Genomic DNA, 17,675 nt, shown 5'->3' with positions numbered 1-17,675 from the left:
AAATTTTCTATGAAATAATTCCTAACTCTTTGCTTGAAATATACATAGTTTATTCTTACAAAAGTTTTTTTTTTATAAACTTGTCCACTGTTTCCACAAAGCTGTCTACAGTTAAAATGTTTTAATGATTAAAAAAATTTAAATCTATTTCTAGCAATTTATCTCTTCTCCTGGAATAAAGAATTACCAGAGAAGACATGTTAATACAAGCAAAGCAGTTAGATCCTGTATAAACTGACTGAGAGTACCTAGTTAATAAACAAAACAATGTACAAAATCTCAGTGATATTTGAAATAATAAACATAAAAAGCTTTTGGAACTGAGGAATGGATTAAGTACGTGTTATGTGGATAAAAGCAGATACAACAAAATTCTTAAAGCTAAGGAACAAGAGATCAGTTAATTTGATCACTTTCTCATTCCAGCTGAAGACTACTAATTAGTGACAAGAAAAATGCACCTTCACAGTAAAACCAGAATGAATTGGATGCAATTTAAACACCTAATTTTCACATTCCTTTTTTTCTAATTCAAAAGACTTCCCCTTATCATGCTCTAAAAAGCTCTATGAATCACTAAAAGTGACACCAACAAAGGTACTAAAATGAACACATAGGTACAAATGCACATTCAAGTTCATAAAATAGATAACACTGCTAAATGTGAACTCGATAGCGGTTGAATGTGTTCACTACAGCAAGTCAAAATTACATTATCTAATATTCAAAAGTCAGGAACCAAATTCTGTTTTAAAAATTAATGTCATCGAGCAGACAGCAGATATGTTTGTTAAGGAGTTTACTGAAACTGACACTAAATGCAAATACCACTGTACAATTCAAATTTCTGCTTTAAAATTCTTAGGTCACAAATAATGAAAGAAACATCAAGAACTCGTGATACTGGTACCAACTAAACCATAAGCTGTCTAAATATTCCTTTATCACATGTTATTTAAGCCGTATGGAGGCATCATTTACTGAAGCTAAAACGGCACTCCTTGATAAATTTGAAAATATCAAAATGGCTGCCTACGTCTAATCATCTAGATTTAGTCGTGAACATGTGCATAATGTACTATATAAATGTAAATGTTATATTACATTGCAGACAGAAGATATGCTTTTGCCATGGTCCCATGACAGAGTTAATTGCAAAGTAAACAGTTATTTCGCGCCAGAACAAAACTGCCTACACGTACAAGTTCTGTTGTTACATTTGGACCAAGTATTGTCACCCAATCTGCTAAGGTCACACACAAACTGCACTCAGACATGTTATCATCAGACCAGGGGTCCTGTTTCACAAAACTGTCATAGACAACAACTCATTACAAGGCTGTTTTTATAACCAGGTCAATTTAGGCATTTCTTCCAACCACAGTTGCCAGCTTATTAATTACGGTATCAAAAAACCTTCCACATATTAGACTAAGATGATGAGACCTCATGTTATTAAAATGTTGACAAAAGTGAGACCTACTTTCAGTCTAAAGTAAACCTGTCTGAATACATCACAACATGACCTTCCTCATTTGAACAAGTCTGTACAACTTAAAGATACATTTTTAACTACTTTGGCATTAATCCACACTAGTGAGAAATGGCCTACTGGTACTTACTGCACCTTGCATATCTAAACAACACACACAGATAGTCAGAACCTAAGAAGACACATTTTATAATACTGGACATGATGATGGTTGCAAAGGCTGTAAATGCATCAGGTATTCCACAATTCCTGTGGGGGATATGGTGGGACAAAAAGGTCATCAACACTCATAAAACTGTTTGAAATGATATTCTGTTGTATGCAATTCGAGAAAGAAATGTTTATGTGTGTGTTTGTACCTGTCTTTGGGAGCAGGCTGTGTAAGGGGGGGAGGGGGGGTACTATTACCTTATGACACTGGATCAGTTAAATACAATACAACAGGCATTGATCCAAATTCACTAACATGGCAGTCTTTAAAATGCACCTGCTTGCATCATAATAAATCCAAATATTAAATTGTACACTTGATGTCATTAACAGTAAGATATTGTAACATACACACTGGGTGTATAATGCAACTAAAACCTCTCATATGGCAAGTGTATATTAACAGAGGTTCTACCTATACACAGAACGTGCATACAGAGGTGTATATCTCATAAATATTGTTTATACACGGCTTTTGCTCTTTTTGTTGCAAGTGGAAATCTTGTGCCATAGACTATTGTAACAGCTCTTAATCTGTCCAGTGTTCCACTCAGTCACATCTGAGAACTGCTGTGTTTCCTCTTCAGGTCTCTTAAGTAACCAAAATGCTTTATAATGGACAGAATGTGAATCTGGGTGGGGCCCACATATACCTCTCATACATAATACCACTTTCTTGCATGTAAAATATTTCTTATTTGCATGTTTAATTATAAAAGGCATTTCTCCCATTCCACAAAGTGCAGTATGCAGCTAAGTTTTCTTGGTAGACGCCTGTGATATACTCTCCACCATAATATTTTCTCTCAACAGATGTTATCACTATAAATGACTGTGGCATAATCTCCAGCTCAATGTTTTGTTTTGTCAATAGATGTCAGCACTACATACAGCCCTTAGACAGATGTCTCAGAATTCAACCTAAGGACAAACTTGTTGTTCTTGGGATTAATCACCTCCTCAGTGATACTAAAATGGGGAATCTTGGTCACTTTACACAGAAGGGAAACATCCCCTTGGCGTAAGTTAAACAGAGTTCCGTGCTCAGCAGCACGACTGAGTAGAGAGTCACATACAAGAACCCATGGCTGGGTGGGTTTGTAGTCCTTGGGGTTGTGAACAACAGCCCCTTGTGTGAGATATTTCTCCATGAAAGCACGCGGGCTCATATCGTGGCTGATACAGTCTGCTAAATGCTCCAGTATTCCCTCCATTGAGTAGCGTGGCTGCTGTCGCGTGATGCGTAAGTACTTCTGTAGAGCACGTGCCATTGAGGGGAATATGGCTTGTGCTGCCTCTTGTGGATCCATAGGAATTGCTGGACCTGAAGTAAAAAGAAAATGTTTGAGAAATGTAAGGAACTTGACATGTAGCTGCTGACCTGATAATGTTTGGTCAAACATAAAGAACAGATATTATATAAGTGCCTAACAGAACAAAAATCTAATACCAATAAAGTGCACTTGACACAACAATTTAACTCACACAGCTAGTTACAAATCAACATGGAGATTTTTTTTTTCAAATTGGCTGTAAATCTAAATTTATGCAATCCCATTTTCAGGCATTGTTATGTATATCTAAGTACCTGCTTCGTCCTGCATTCTCTTGATATGAGTAAATGCTTCCTCTGCAGCCACCAAAAGTCTTGCACGCCGCTTCCGCACACGCCTCTCATACTCCTGTTCCTCATAGAACCTGAAAATACCAAAATTATTTTATTAGCCAAGTGTCTGCTTGCTCTTTTTTTTTAATATGAACCTTCAGGTATACATCCGACAATACTGACGACATGCTATTTCAATGTACCAGGTTTGTACTTGAAATATGAAATAATGAAAAAATAATAATCATCATAGTGACAATTTACCGGAAAAAAAAGTCAGAAAATGTGACAGTGATGAGAAAAGTTTAAAGATGTATTTACATTTCATATTCTTCTTTGAACCATTCCCAACCTTAATATTTATTTTTCTTTAATTGGCTGATACCAGATCAAAGAGACACCACTATAATTATCCTGCTTCAGTTAACTTCCTTGCACAATTTTTTTTTTAAATTGAATAGATTGAAAAGACTTGACTGAGCAAACAGAATTTAATTTGTCTATCAATGAAATGTTATGTCACAAAACATTCATCTACATGAATTTGTTTGGAAAAAATTAAAAATGATAGAATTATTAAGGCACAAGTTTCACAAAGGATCTCGAGGCCAAATATTAGTTATAACTCAAACACTAACATTTTTAGATCTAAATTTAAAGCAGCAGTGGCTCATTAAGTTCGATACCATGGAGGTTGTCAAGAACAGAAGCTCCAGGTGAGATGTATCTCACAAACATGCATGACATGCATGCATCAAGTTACGCAACTCCGCTTGTTCTTTCTGTCCTTTGTTATCAACACTTCTATGAAAAAAAGTTAGATACCCCCTATCAGCAAGGATCATAGCTCCATACACTTGTATTATCAATTATCTACACTCCTTGGCTCATGGTGTATCTCTTATTTATAAACAACTTCAACAATTACCTATCATTATGACTGGAGTCTCTCCTTCGAGCGGCCGCAGCCAGTATTGCCCGAGATCTGCCATGAGGCGTGGGATTGGTCACGCCATCGACATCATAAAACTTGAAATTGGATATCTTATTTGCCCTGCGTGACCCCGGGATGTGATCTAGATACTGGTTGTAGACTGGGAAATCACGGTAGTACTGCTCCAGGATCCACACCGCTGTCCTCTGAATGCTGAATTAAGAAAAGTATAACATTTTCATTCTTTTTAAATTTTCTATTGGTTCATTATGTCTTTCAAAACAATGTGCTGTTTCCCAATGAATACTAGTATTTTAAAAATTTACAAACTGGTAAGTCCTGCAACATTTCAAATTAACAAAAATCACAAACACCCTTCTAATTTCTGACCCTTTTAATCTAAGACAAAATGACATTTTCAAAGCTGTCTCAGAAACATAAAAACTAAAATCACAAATGACTGTCCAAAATATCTTGACCCACTCATTTACAATCAAGTAACCTTTTCAAAATGGTGTGAGACACTTACCTTAACTGTCCAATGGAATAATTTCGACTCTCTCCATCTGGTGACCTCACCACCTTGACCACATACATGGGCTGTAGCTGCCGTATCTCCAGCAGTATAATAGACAGATAGTGTATAAACAACAAGGCATCCACCAGGGACACTGCATAAGTCACTATACTATGGTAATCCTGCTCGCCCATCTCCAAGATGCGAACTCCGTAAAACAGCCAAAAGGCAAAGGTGAGAATGAAAATGAGGAAAAGAATCAAGGCACGGAATATGAAAATGCGAGGCATGGTGGCTTTGGGCTTACGGAAAAACAAGGCCCATGTCCCCATGAGTAGGATGAGAAGTTTGAATGACATGCTGATGAGGAGCCCTTCGCAATTTGGTTTACACTGTTGAGGGGGGTTCTCTACCCATTTGAAGAATTGAATTTTCGGCAGGACCACCATGGCTATTGGAGAAATGAAGGCAAAGAAGCCCAATATGCCAGCAAGAATGGTGCCAATGTAGCGTGCACAGTCAAATCCAACACTGTCCTCCATATCTTTTGATATCCGTGTCATATCCTCCATTGAGATGGCGCACTCAGAGGTCTCTCCCGTAATGGCGGTTGTGTTATCGCCCCAGTTATCATCCTGAGGCAGAATCTGTACCTCGATACGCTCATCGTCCCCATCCTGTTCATCGCCTGACGGGGATTTTATGGTGACAGACCGATCATCTCGGTCACTGCCTCTGTTCTGTCCCATACTTCGACTACTTCTTTTCCCATGATGCCTGTGGCCTCGGCTGCGATGCGAGCGTTCAGACCGCCCCTCGCTGCGCCCTGACCTGACGCTCTCTGAGCCATCCATACTACTTGGTAGTACTTGATGCAATGAGTTAGTGGAATGTATTGATCAGTGGACTGTTAATGTTCCCTTGAAAACCTGGAAAAATACAAAATAAAATAACTCAATAAAAGTCTTCTCTTCATGGGTCAGTCTCCCTTGAAATCTTGCAAAATACAAAATTTAGAGAATATTTAATAAATATGTAGTGTCTAAAGGTCAAAGTATCCCTGATTAAATATAATCTGGCACATTATTCTGACCGTGAGTCATACAGTATTTCTGTCTATCTGAAACAATTGCTTTCAGGTTCTTTTATATTTAACATAGGAAGTCTGTGGAGATAGAATCAGACTCGAGTCATGTGCAATAGTTCTAATGCATTGAAATAGAAAACCTTATTCTGTTAAACTAATAACTAGTAGGGAAAACCTGTAGGGCTATGTGTGCTATACTAGTAGCATATTCTGAAGATTGGATAACAACACAGAACTACCAAAAATTGTGTCACTTGCTATTCTTGGACAACAACCTTCTTCCGGTGTCATATGGATAATTCTTGTCACCATGACAAGTGTCATATAGCAGTTGTAAATACTAAGGAATGTCAAATGTCCAGTCTTTTCTACTGACCCACAAACAGTGAGCATCATGCAAGTAAAACATAGAAAATGGCTTCTGAATTTCAAATATAACCTACTGTAGACACTTTCCTCCCCATAGCTGAAAAGTAGAGAGACAATCTCTCACTGATTTTTGTAGCACACTGAAAAGTAGAGAGACAATCTCTTACTGATTTTTGTAGCACAAAGCACAGACTTCAGTGGCAGGGCTTAGGAACATGAGCAACAGTTACATACAACTTCACTGGGCCATAATGAATGGAACACCTGACCACCTGGACTGCACCTGATAATGTGACTAGACTCCATGCTAGTAGTACAATAAGACAGGCCAAACACTTGTAAAACATCAATATGCCTGACACTGTACTTAAACACTGATATGGGTCATTTCACTGAAATATTTCCTCACTATATCTTTGCTCTGCCATTGATGTTGATATTGCTATAATTTTACTTTTAAGTAACAGTTAAAGATGAGGTGGACATGTTACATTTCTTACGCTTCTTTTGTGGGCTATACAGAGATTTAAAAAAATTCAGTGGTGGAGGGATGGGGGGGGGGGGGGGGGAGATGTTCAAGAAGAAAAAAAAAATACTGACAAATGGTATTCACTAATTTTTCATAACCTTGCATCCGGTCCCTGAGCACAAAACCACATTTGGATCAACTAGGGAGACTCAGATCAATTTGTCTAAATTATTCCCCAAAGATAAATGCCCGTCTACAGAGCAACAACCAACACAAAAAATTAATGTCTCAATTTTCCATGCCAATTCTGATCTCAATGATACATTTTCCACTTAAATTCATGCATCGAATTTAAATTCTGAAGCTATACAGCATCTTAATTGAAAGACTGAATGAGTGAATACATATCAGCCACTAGGAAATAAAGTTACTGTCTGACTTTTGTATCCCATCAAAGCAAAACTGTCTTTTTATTCTTAGTGACTGATTAGTGATACTATGGATAAAAAGACAACATTTGACCATATACAGCAATGCATATGTCTGATTCATCTTTTTGCTGTAATTTGTCCCAAAACATGACTGTAAATCAATAGATTTTTGCACAGGGAAAAACATTCAATAAATTTCATTCTTTATGAAGATGAAAGAATATCACAGTGTCCCTTTTGTGGCCTGATATCTTTCCTTTTTCATTTTGTTAAAATCTCAGAAGCTTCCAGAGAATACCTAGAATCCATCCCTAGTCAATATTTGGCCTCATCTTATTTTCAGCACAGTGTAAACATCCCAACTTGTATTAATCTGGAGATTAGTGTTATATGTGGAGTATTGATCAGTTCTAAGACAGCATTAGAGATAATTTGATGAAAGTGATTTTTATGAGGCACATTGAGACAGATGATATCAAACTATTAGTAATACCTTGAGATGCCATGGAAACATGCTGGAATTGATGGATACATTTGCTCTCTTAAAAGACGAATCATGTGCGCATGAATGAAAATACAACGGAAATTCCATGATCACTTGTCCTGCACATTTGGAGAGCGTAAAAGGAAATTTATAAAGGTCTATCTTATGCTGAAATTGGGTTTTCATAATCTTTTACTTAATAGTGGTAAAACAGCAAATCATTTCTAAAAAGACGGTAAACATTTTAGCTTTGAAGCATAACATTTGACTGACCAGAATTATTTATGTGGCACCCACACATATAAAACATATCCATCCTCATCCTACCTCTGATTTCAATAATCTTTGTTGATCAATTTTATCCACTGGTTGGCAAGGTAAACCGACACTCTCCAGTCAGTCCAAGTTAGTCCCCTGTGTGAACTGAGCCATGACTGAGAATATTGATCCTCATCTAAGCTTACCTGGATGTTTAATCAGTAATTAAGCCTTAGGGGTTTGCCGTCCAAATGGATGGGCTTCCCTTTGTACTGTTAATTGGAATCTCTACTTGTACAATGTTTTATATTTGCTAACAAACTGACAATCAGTCTAAGAGTACACAGAGAAATGAAATTTACACATCTAACAATGTGTAAAGTTTTTCTAGATTGAACAAAGAGAGAAGGATGTTTTAGGCTTCGTTCACATGCAATGTCTATTTTCTAATTTCTATTTTCTATTTGCGCTATCTTATGATCACGGTCTGTGCCCTGAATATCCCGCCGCGTAATTACTGGCAGCGCGAGCCAGTTACTTATAGTAACTGGCTCGCGCTGCCAGTAATTACGCCGCGGGATATTCAGGCCACAGACCGTGATGATAAGACATACCGCAAATAGAAAATAGAATTTAGAAAATAGACATTGCATGTGAACGAAGCCTTAGTCTGTTTGAAAATTGAAGTCCTGTGGTAGACAGCCAATTCATGCATTACATAATACTTTTTTAATACCAAGTATCAAAATACTTTGATATTTCAAATAAAAATAACATTTGTGTACATTTACTACTGAGATAAAATGCACTGAGAGTCTTAATGTGGCCTCTGGCTTTTTTTGACTTCACCTGCATTAACTGCTTTGTTAACAGTACATCAAAGGCTTCCCTAGCAGGTAAGTCTATGGTACAAGCAGATCACAGAGAAATTCGTCCACACAGCTATCTAAAATATGTGCACAACAAGACAATACATTGATACGAGGGTTAAATCAAGGTGCTTTGTATTGAAAAATATATATAAAACCTACATGTGACCTGTGGAACTTGTTCTTGCAAAAGGAAAAGTATATCTACATCCAAGGGCAAGGCACTGGCATACTACATAGTACAAAAGAAGTTGTTCTCTCTATTTCAGTTAAGAATGCATATCACTGCAATACAATAACCAAATCTGAGGCGAAGTGGGAAGGGAGGAAAGAGAGGTAGAATGATAGACAGCAACTTCCTCGTTTATTTAGCAAATTTTTATGCAAAGGTGAATGGAGGCAAACATCATTTTCCATCTTTTAATCCCGCCAAATCCTAAATAATCCACCACACTGCAGCAGTATGGATGCCTTTAATAGTTTCACTCTGAACTGAACTGTATATTGTAATCAGCTGTAGCCAGGTTTTACATACCCTTGCTTTTGCTTGTATGAGTGCCACCTATTTTTTAATCTAAATCAAAATCAGAAAAGCTGTTGAGAAAATACTGTAAGAACCTTTCAAAATGCTTTTTCCCAAGCAAATAATTTAGTTGGAAACCAAGTCGATTAGTCACTGAGTGTGCCCGATAATGTGGCATTAACATTTCAGCGTAGCTTAGCACAATCCAAAGATTAACCTTTCTCTCTTTAAACAGTACATTAACAGTCCCTATTTATGCCTGGTGCACAGAGACAAAGATTAGGATTTGTTCAAATTAGAAAATATTATCTCTATTGGAAAATAATAAGAAAATGTATTACTTGGCAATGTTGAAAAACAATAAAGATAAAGAGAATCCAATTTGATTTATTTCAATGATAAATTGATTAATTCAGTTCTCACAAATTCCAAACACTACAAAAATTCAAATTTCATACAAATATTTTATCAAGATTTAAACCTTTTTAGTTATTCTAAAGGAGGTACTTTCTTACAAACACACAAATGACAGTTATTTCCAGACTTGAGTCATGTGCAACAGTTCTAATGCATTGAAACAGAAAACCTTTTTAAATTTTCTATTGGCTAATTATGTCTTTCAAAACAAGGTGCCATTTCCCATCTTTTTAGGCAAAACTAGCAAAACAATGTTATGAGAAACAGTTAAATATATCAGTTTTGCTTGAACTTATGGGGAAATTACCACATGCAGTGACAGAGATACTGCATGATGCTCCCTGCATTAATTGCATTCTTTCATAATGTTGATATTGTGGACAAACACCCATCAAAGCAAGCTTAATTTTAGCATGACCCACATGAGTCACCCCTATGTTAAAACCTAAGGTATTGTTTTCATATATATGCACTTCACTAATAATCAATTCTAAATCAAGCTTAGGCACAAAGATGACAAATACAATGATCAATTTGAGGTTGGTATAGCCACAGTTCCAGATGTATTGTTTTCTACAAATCATGCTTCTCTCATTGGATTAAAAACTTTTACTTAATTTTTTATAAAATGCCAAAACAAACAAATTCCAGATATAAATACAGACATAAAAATCTTGCATGCACTGAACCTAAACCTTTTCCTACATGAGATAAACCAAAATTCCTAAGAACATTCAGCATAACCACAAAATCTCAACTAAAAAGGAAAATTTTCAGTCAGAATTGCTGAGTGTACATGGCTAGAGGGACAGTAGCTTTCATGACCACCTCTGGCTGTCCTTGCACCTGGCACTTTACTTGAAACAATTTTGAGGACATTAATGACAAATTTTATGATTAAATAAAATATTTCAGCTTTGAAATGTATTTTTGATTGACACTTATTTTTTTTTTCATTTACTTTGTTCGCCAAAAAGCCCTGGAGGTGTGATATATTGCGTTCAGACATGTTTTAAATTAAATTGCTCCATTGCAAAAATGTTACCAAATTTCCAGCTTAATTCACCAACAATTTCAATTCACCCAAATGTAGATATCTTTCTAATAAGTTCACAGGTTTCTCTATAAACCATCGTACAATAAATATTTCTCACAGCTCCTCATGTAGTCAACTAAACTATGGTAAATATATTTTATTTTGACTTAAGAGTTTTAAACTCAAACTAGTGGGTGTATGAATCCATCTTTTTTTTTTTTTGTATTTCCAACAGGCTAGCCAAGAGGTGTGTTGGCGTGTACTGTACACATATTGGGACATTTAACCTGCGACTGTTACAAAGCAGTCCCATTTAAATTTGTACGAATAATGACTTGAAGTTCTATTTGTTTATTCCAGCCTTCAGGTGCACTGTGGTTTCTCAATTCAGCCCTTTGTATTTCTAAATACTTCTAAACATTTTCTAACCTGAAGATGAAACTCTAGGGTTATCTAAGGGTCAGCTGATATTGGACCATGAGAAAACTGTTAAAGAAACATGATATAAAATGTGAAAGTCTTTCCCACTATGGCAATGTGACCAATATATATATATATATATATATATATATATATATATATATATATATATATATATATATATATATATATATATATATATATATATATATATATATATATATAAAAGACAGGTTTCCTCAACAACAATAGCACTTGACCTAAGTTTAACTGTGGACTCAAAGCAAACTACACGTTACAGGTTACAAGAAATGACAACCCAGACATCATTGGCCCAGCATTGGTAAGCCAACCACCCCCATGCAGGGCCAGCATGGGTCCCTAACCCAACCACAGTCAGTGGGCCAATGCCATGCTAATGTTGGATTTCTGACAGTTCTAAGAACTCAATGCTTGGCCAACTGTAGGAAAGCCACTGCCAGCCTGCTGCCAACTGTTCCAATGTCTGGCCAATAATAGTGTGCTGTTTAGGAAACTGGTGTGCAAGTAACCAAGACTTGCATAATTAAAAAAAAAATACATCCACTTCATCTTCCCAATACCCTTACCAATCTTGTTTATATCACAGTTTTTTTTTTTCATTTTCCACTCTAAATGCCACCTGGTGTTAATTCATTATGACACATGGAAGCACATGTTCATGAAAGGCCACAGTCCCACCTATTAAATCTAGACAGTGAGATATAGGGGCTCTTGAATCTCTCACTAGGTTGATGAAGTCTTACATGTGATGTTGAAGCCTTACTAATCTGTGTGATCATAAGCAGTAGAACACTAGGCTAAACAAACATTGTTCATACTCCTCTGAATATTCTCTCTCTCTCATCTCATTAAAATTCATCACAAAATTATTCCCCCCCCCCCCCGAAAAAAAAAAAAAAAAAAAAAAAACATTAAAATTTTTATTCTGTTTGATAATTGGTATATTTCTTGTCGCAACATGATCATCAGAGATTGCTCGCATGCAGTCACTGAGTGCCAACAAAGTTGACCTACTGAGCTCTCTCCATCATGATGTTCGTGGAGCTGTTCACTACACTACAGCTTGGCCATTTTATTGACCTGATAGTAAGCGCTGGTCACTAAGCAAAGAGACACATCTGGCTACAGATGCCATTTGGTCTCCCCTCTACAAAGAGTCAGGGAAATAAGTGCACATTTTAATTGCTTTCTGGATAGCGCACATGGAACAAATCTGCTCTGCAGATTTATACTGATTGAAGATGTGTGCCAATGCAATTAAACAGAGTTAATTCTATGCAAGTTATACTACATGACCTATGATTTTTTAAGTAATAGTATGGCTGCTTACAATAAAAGCATGCCATGGAATCAGTATGTTTCTAATATTTAGTAGGTATAGTTAGAAATTTTTGTCTCTTTGGCCCTGATGAATTTGTGTGAGAAAAGGAAAGACTAGGATGCCTCTCCAAGTCTCTCTACTAGCACTACTTTTTCTTTGCAATTCAGTGCTATTAAATTTTACTCTCATGATGTCCATTAAAGTCATCTTTAACAAGGACCCCTGGCATATATCTATTAATAGTGGGTAGTTATTAAGTGAAGAAAAACATACTTAATAAGCACAGATCCAAGGGCTTTCAACCTTTAATGGGAGCTAAAACTTGAATCTACTTCAATGGATCTGATGATATTTGCATCTATCCTTTTCTATACTTCATGAATTAAAACCCTTCCAAAATTCCAGAATTCTTATTATTCCAATTTATCTGGCATCATTCTGGGTGCTGAGTATTTTTTTTATAAGCATATAACAATTATCAAATAAACCCACTATATTTGTTGATAACATCACTGGGTGGCAGTAAAGAGGTACAGTTAGGAGCTTATTTTACCATAACTTTTGATGCTAAACTCAGATAACAGTAGCCACAGCCCCCCTGAAGCCTAAAAAGGACTGCAGTTTAGATATTATCTCAGTCATCCAGGGACAAAACATGAAAACTGAACTGGTTCAGCCTACATGAAAACTAAAGATATCCGTACATCACCTATTTGACCAATTATGTCAAGAAACCTAAAAACTTACCAGCCAGACAAAACTACTAAGGGGTTTCTTAGCCCCTGTGAGAACGTCTAATAAGTCTAACAAGGCCATAAACTGAACCAGCTGAAAGTTTGGTAGGATGTCATGTCTGGTTACGTGGGTAGCAGTATATATTTCCACATTTTCTGCCTTACAGTGGTGGTTGTTAAAGGAAGTTGAATAATTCTGTGCTCCGATGCCTCTACTTTCAGCTTAACTGTCTCAACAGTCTAATGAATGAAAATTACCACCAAATGTTAAAGAAATAAATAGTCTTCAGAACCATCATTCAAAAAAACAATGACATGATATAATGTGCAACAAAACATCTACCTTTCCATTCAACATAATTCATTAGTTGTAGTCAGGGTGCAGTTTTTCTTGTATTGTTTATGTAATTTGTTGCCTGACATTATACAATTTGTCTACTGAGCTCCATGGAGTTTAAACAAAAATTCACCCATTTCATAAACCATACTGTCTCATACCCAATGAAAGGCCCATTAAGACAAGCTGCAACTTGAACAGGTAATGAATCTAACTAAGACCATATCTCCCATTGTACAACTGACAACAAAATCTTTACTGAAATCATTTCAACTAGTTTCGTGTATTTTTCATCGGCTAACAATTGTTACTACAGTATGAACATCTCTGTGACAACTATAGCTGGTCTTCTAAAATGACTCAGTAAGGACACACCTTGTCTGAACAGTCCTTTGAATTTGGTTTAGGAGAACCAGTGCATAAGAAAAAAGTATTTTTCATATAAAAAAACATAGCTGCATATGTCCCATAATGAAATTCTTCTCTCAACTGTGCAGAGATGAAACTTGATGGTAATGATCATTAAGAGCCATCAATCTTCTACCACTGTGTGAATCCTTTCTGGCATGATGACTGATTAATGAACGCATTGCCATTATTTCCCATTTAACTCACTATTTTGCCTGCTATTAAACTGACTTGTTTAAAAACCTGTGCCATTTAAGGATTTAAATTTGAAAACAAGGCTGGATGGAAAGCTCCAATTGATTCAGGCCATGTATAAAGCATTGCAATTTCACAAAACAATCTTTTTACCGTACAAAAATTTAAAAAGTGACAGATTCACTACACATTCAAGCAATCATTTTGCATACGCCTGATAATGTTACCTTTTTACTTTCAATAATGCCACTGTAGAATTACATATACTTGTAAGTTAGTCTCAACTTCAGTTCTTCACTTGTGTAGAGTACATAATGACCACAGCATTGGTATACTTGGCCACAATATGTTCTTCATATCCAAGTATTTGTAAATTCAAAAGTGAGAAATACTGAAGTTAGTACTATAACTGAGGACACATAAATCCTACCTCCTATCTTTACTTCACCAATCTTGCCAGGTAAGTTTTTCCCCCTTTTTTCAGGTCTGTAAACAAATGTTGAATGGTGAGTCAGGGTAACATAATATTCCTCTGTGCTTCTCTATGTCAACCTAGTCAATATGAGAGATCTGTCTACAGCACACTTCATGCTTAGGTAACATAATATTCCCCTACACTTTTACATGTCAACCAAGCCACTCTAGGCTATCAGTCTGTATCACTTTTAAAGGTAGAGACACTGGCTTGTTGTAATATAATTTTGTTTTTTTACTTTTGGGAAAGGAGGTTTTCACTTAACCACCTTTGGATCTTGTTCGAGTTCAGCAGTGTGGTAACTTACCTTCTTTACTTGACTCATATGGCATGCAGATGATATTGTTTAATGTAAAAATGTGAGAAAAAAACTGCTAACAGAACCATGCCAGGTTCCTCCATTCAATGCTCGAAAATACACTTCAATTATCTGACGCTCAAAAACCTACCTAGACATGGAATAGAGCTCTTTTGTTTAATCAAACAGTGGTTCGATCAACATTTTTTGTGAGAAAAATGAGGGACTTTCTTGAATGTGTCCACAATAAATTACAAAGCAACAATTCATTGTTGGAAGGGAAATCTTTCTTGTCTGAGGAAACCACAACTATCTTGCCTATGACAGCGTTCAATTATAACTGTGGTTTATTTGTTCTGCACCTTGCTGTCTTGATCCAAGTCATTTTTCTTTAAACAACCCTTAGCCCAGGCCATTATGAAGATTATTTAGTCAAATGCTAAAGATATTTTACCCTATAGCTATGAGAAATGGAAATCAGTTCTGAGCTGACTATCACAAGTTATCACTATTTTTACTAATTTTTTTTAAATTTGAATTTATAACATTTTCAATTACCTGGCAAACCCAAAATCCATGCCAAAGTGAGCTCACTTAACACACCCTGTACCACACCATTGTGCTGAATACAAGGGGCCAATCCCAGTAAAACACAGTGGGGTGGGGGTGGGGGTACATCTCAAAATAACGTTGTATTGTATCGGGGCAGGGCAGGGAAAAAGCAAGATGTTCTCTTTAAGATTTTGACAATAAAAAGACAATCATAATGATAAGTGCAGTGTATAATTAGTGTGATAACTACATTACTAGTAATTACATTGCCCCAGACATGTAAATCGCAGATGTCTTAATCTGAGGCAGGAAAAGCCTGTGCAGATAAATGGAGGAATATAGAAGCCTGTTCACAAACTGATCACCTTAAACTAAAAAAAATAGCTCAAATGAGTCACTTCACATAATCATGAAAGTAAGAACAAAAGCAAACCGCTATATTAGAGTATAATTAAAAACATTTAAAATGCATTAACTAAATTGCTGCATACTGGATAGCTGTGAACTGGTATCATGCACCCTCTGCTACATCAAGGAAACATACAATAGTGTGCTGATGCTATCCTTCAAACTGCCACTGTAATTCTATTGCATGATGTACTTGGTGACCAGAAACACATATAAATTTAACACATACATGGACAGCAGATTGCCAAGTGAAGCCATACCAGCTGGACTATAAATTTGTCTTGTAATAGTCCCATGTGAGAACATTCTAATGGAAACCTTGCTAGTGGAAACCCAGGTTTAGATTCAATAGTTCACACTGAGATCAGGTTTCAGTAATGACAACGTGACACAAAATGTCTCAATTGAACTACAATAATGTTAGTTAATCTATATGACAGTACGCAGGGAGCAGAATACTGTAACAGCACAGGATGACGGGCTCAATTCCAACTTGCACAAACATTTCTTTTTGTATTACAAAAATATTTAATGTCAAAAAATTTCTATAAAAAGTACTTCTGGGCCTATAATTTCACCATGTTTTCTTGATAAACAACTTCAAACCATCCCCAACCAGGACACAATCCCAAACTAAGATAAATATGACAAGATAATGATATGGTTGACATCTAGTTTGTCACACAGAGGCCCTGGGGCAGAGACAGCAAGGTGTCCCCTGGGAGCATCTGCCTACCACAGGTGACATAACATAACAAAGTGAACACAGTCTACTGTAACCATCAAAGAGAACACTGCCAGGTAAACTTGTTCACATCTGGTGGGGGTGGGAGTAATAAACACTTGGTGACAATGCTAAGGGGGCCTTCAAACAGACTTTCATTGTGAGATTTACTAGTACTTGAATGTAAACTTTATCTCTCATAATATTTCAAATAGCTACAAAAAGTCAGTGTCTTCCTAAATGTGCCCAGCAAAATAATCAAATCAAATTTAATCCCCCCCCCCTTTTTTTTTTACTTTCGATTCAAATCTGTAATTTGTAATCTAGAATCCATAGAAATGTTTCAGGGTCCCAAGCGTAACTGAACGTTTACTCATATTTCAACATGAACTATAGGCATTTTTGCTCCAAGTTTGTTTACAGGCTACTGTTAAGGTAAAAGCCACATACACTAATGCCGCCCAGTGTCCCATCGAGAGCAAATTTACGCTATTAACTTGTCTGATCCCATCTAGACATGCTACATTACAGCCTGGCCCTTTTCCAGCCGATAATCAATTACTACAAATCACTTCTCCAAATTAGGCCTCTTCTTAAACCACTAGGGAATTGGCCTTCCGAATTTGAGCACAAATACACCCACAATTATCTGTCTTAAAAGTGGAAATCTTAATGAAACGACGCACCGTCCAAAGTCACATATCAAAGCACTGTACTTGAGTCGGGCCGTTTGTTTGATCATGGCGTGCGTTTAGTCGGCGACTAAGTTTAAATCTTAACTCAGTTAGAATGCGATTGAAAATCGGGCAGTTATGTTGGAATTGAATATAAATCCTACCTTACAAAAATTTTTCCATCCCTTCTTCTTAATTATTTAGCATCACTCTGCAGCCTGCTTTAGAACACTGATTTCAGCAACGAAGCTTTCAATCAACAAAGTTTTCAAGATGGAAGCTGCTCAGTCGCCGCTGTTCCGATACACCCCCCCTGAATACAGGTGAGACAATAGGGTAGTCAAAACAGTGAAACAAACTTATTCAAAGCAAATAAATTGTTCGA

General features: G+C 36.4%; 1 protein-coding gene across 3 annotated transcripts; it reads right to left on the bottom strand.

Moving 5' to 3' along the window:
* Positions 1-28: 28 nt before the first annotated feature.
* Positions 29-17,643, bottom strand: LOC106164146 (vang-like protein 2). 3 transcript variants are annotated; one of them, XM_013541947.2, is made up of 5 exons: positions 17,455-17,643; positions 4,772-5,688; positions 4,237-4,455; positions 3,291-3,400; positions 29-3,026 (listed from the first exon to the last, which is right to left on the bottom strand). In XM_013541947.2, exons 2-5 carry the CDS (start codon positions 5,611-5,613, stop codon positions 2,599-2,601), a joined length of 1,599 nt encoding a protein of 532 aa, XP_013397401.2. In that variant the 5' UTR covers positions 5,614-5,688; positions 17,455-17,643; the 3' UTR covers positions 29-2,598. The 3 variants fall into 3 exon arrangements, with proteins under 3 accessions (XP_013397401.2, XP_086872707.1, XP_086872708.1); XM_087016581.1 differs by having other exon boundaries at positions 17,460-17,606; XM_087016582.1 differs by lacking the exon at positions 17,455-17,643 and adding an exon at positions 14,590-14,645.
* Between the last annotated feature and the right edge of the window lie 32 nt (positions 17,644-17,675).

Source organism: Lingula anatina, chromosome 7 (genome assembly GCF_051362555.1).
Source record: "Lingula anatina isolate TDL-2025a chromosome 7, LinAna3.0, whole genome shotgun sequence".
NCBI lineage: Eukaryota > Metazoa > Brachiopoda > Lingulata > Lingulida > Lingulidae > Lingula > Lingula anatina.
This window is presented reverse-complemented; position numbering and strand designations above follow the sequence as displayed.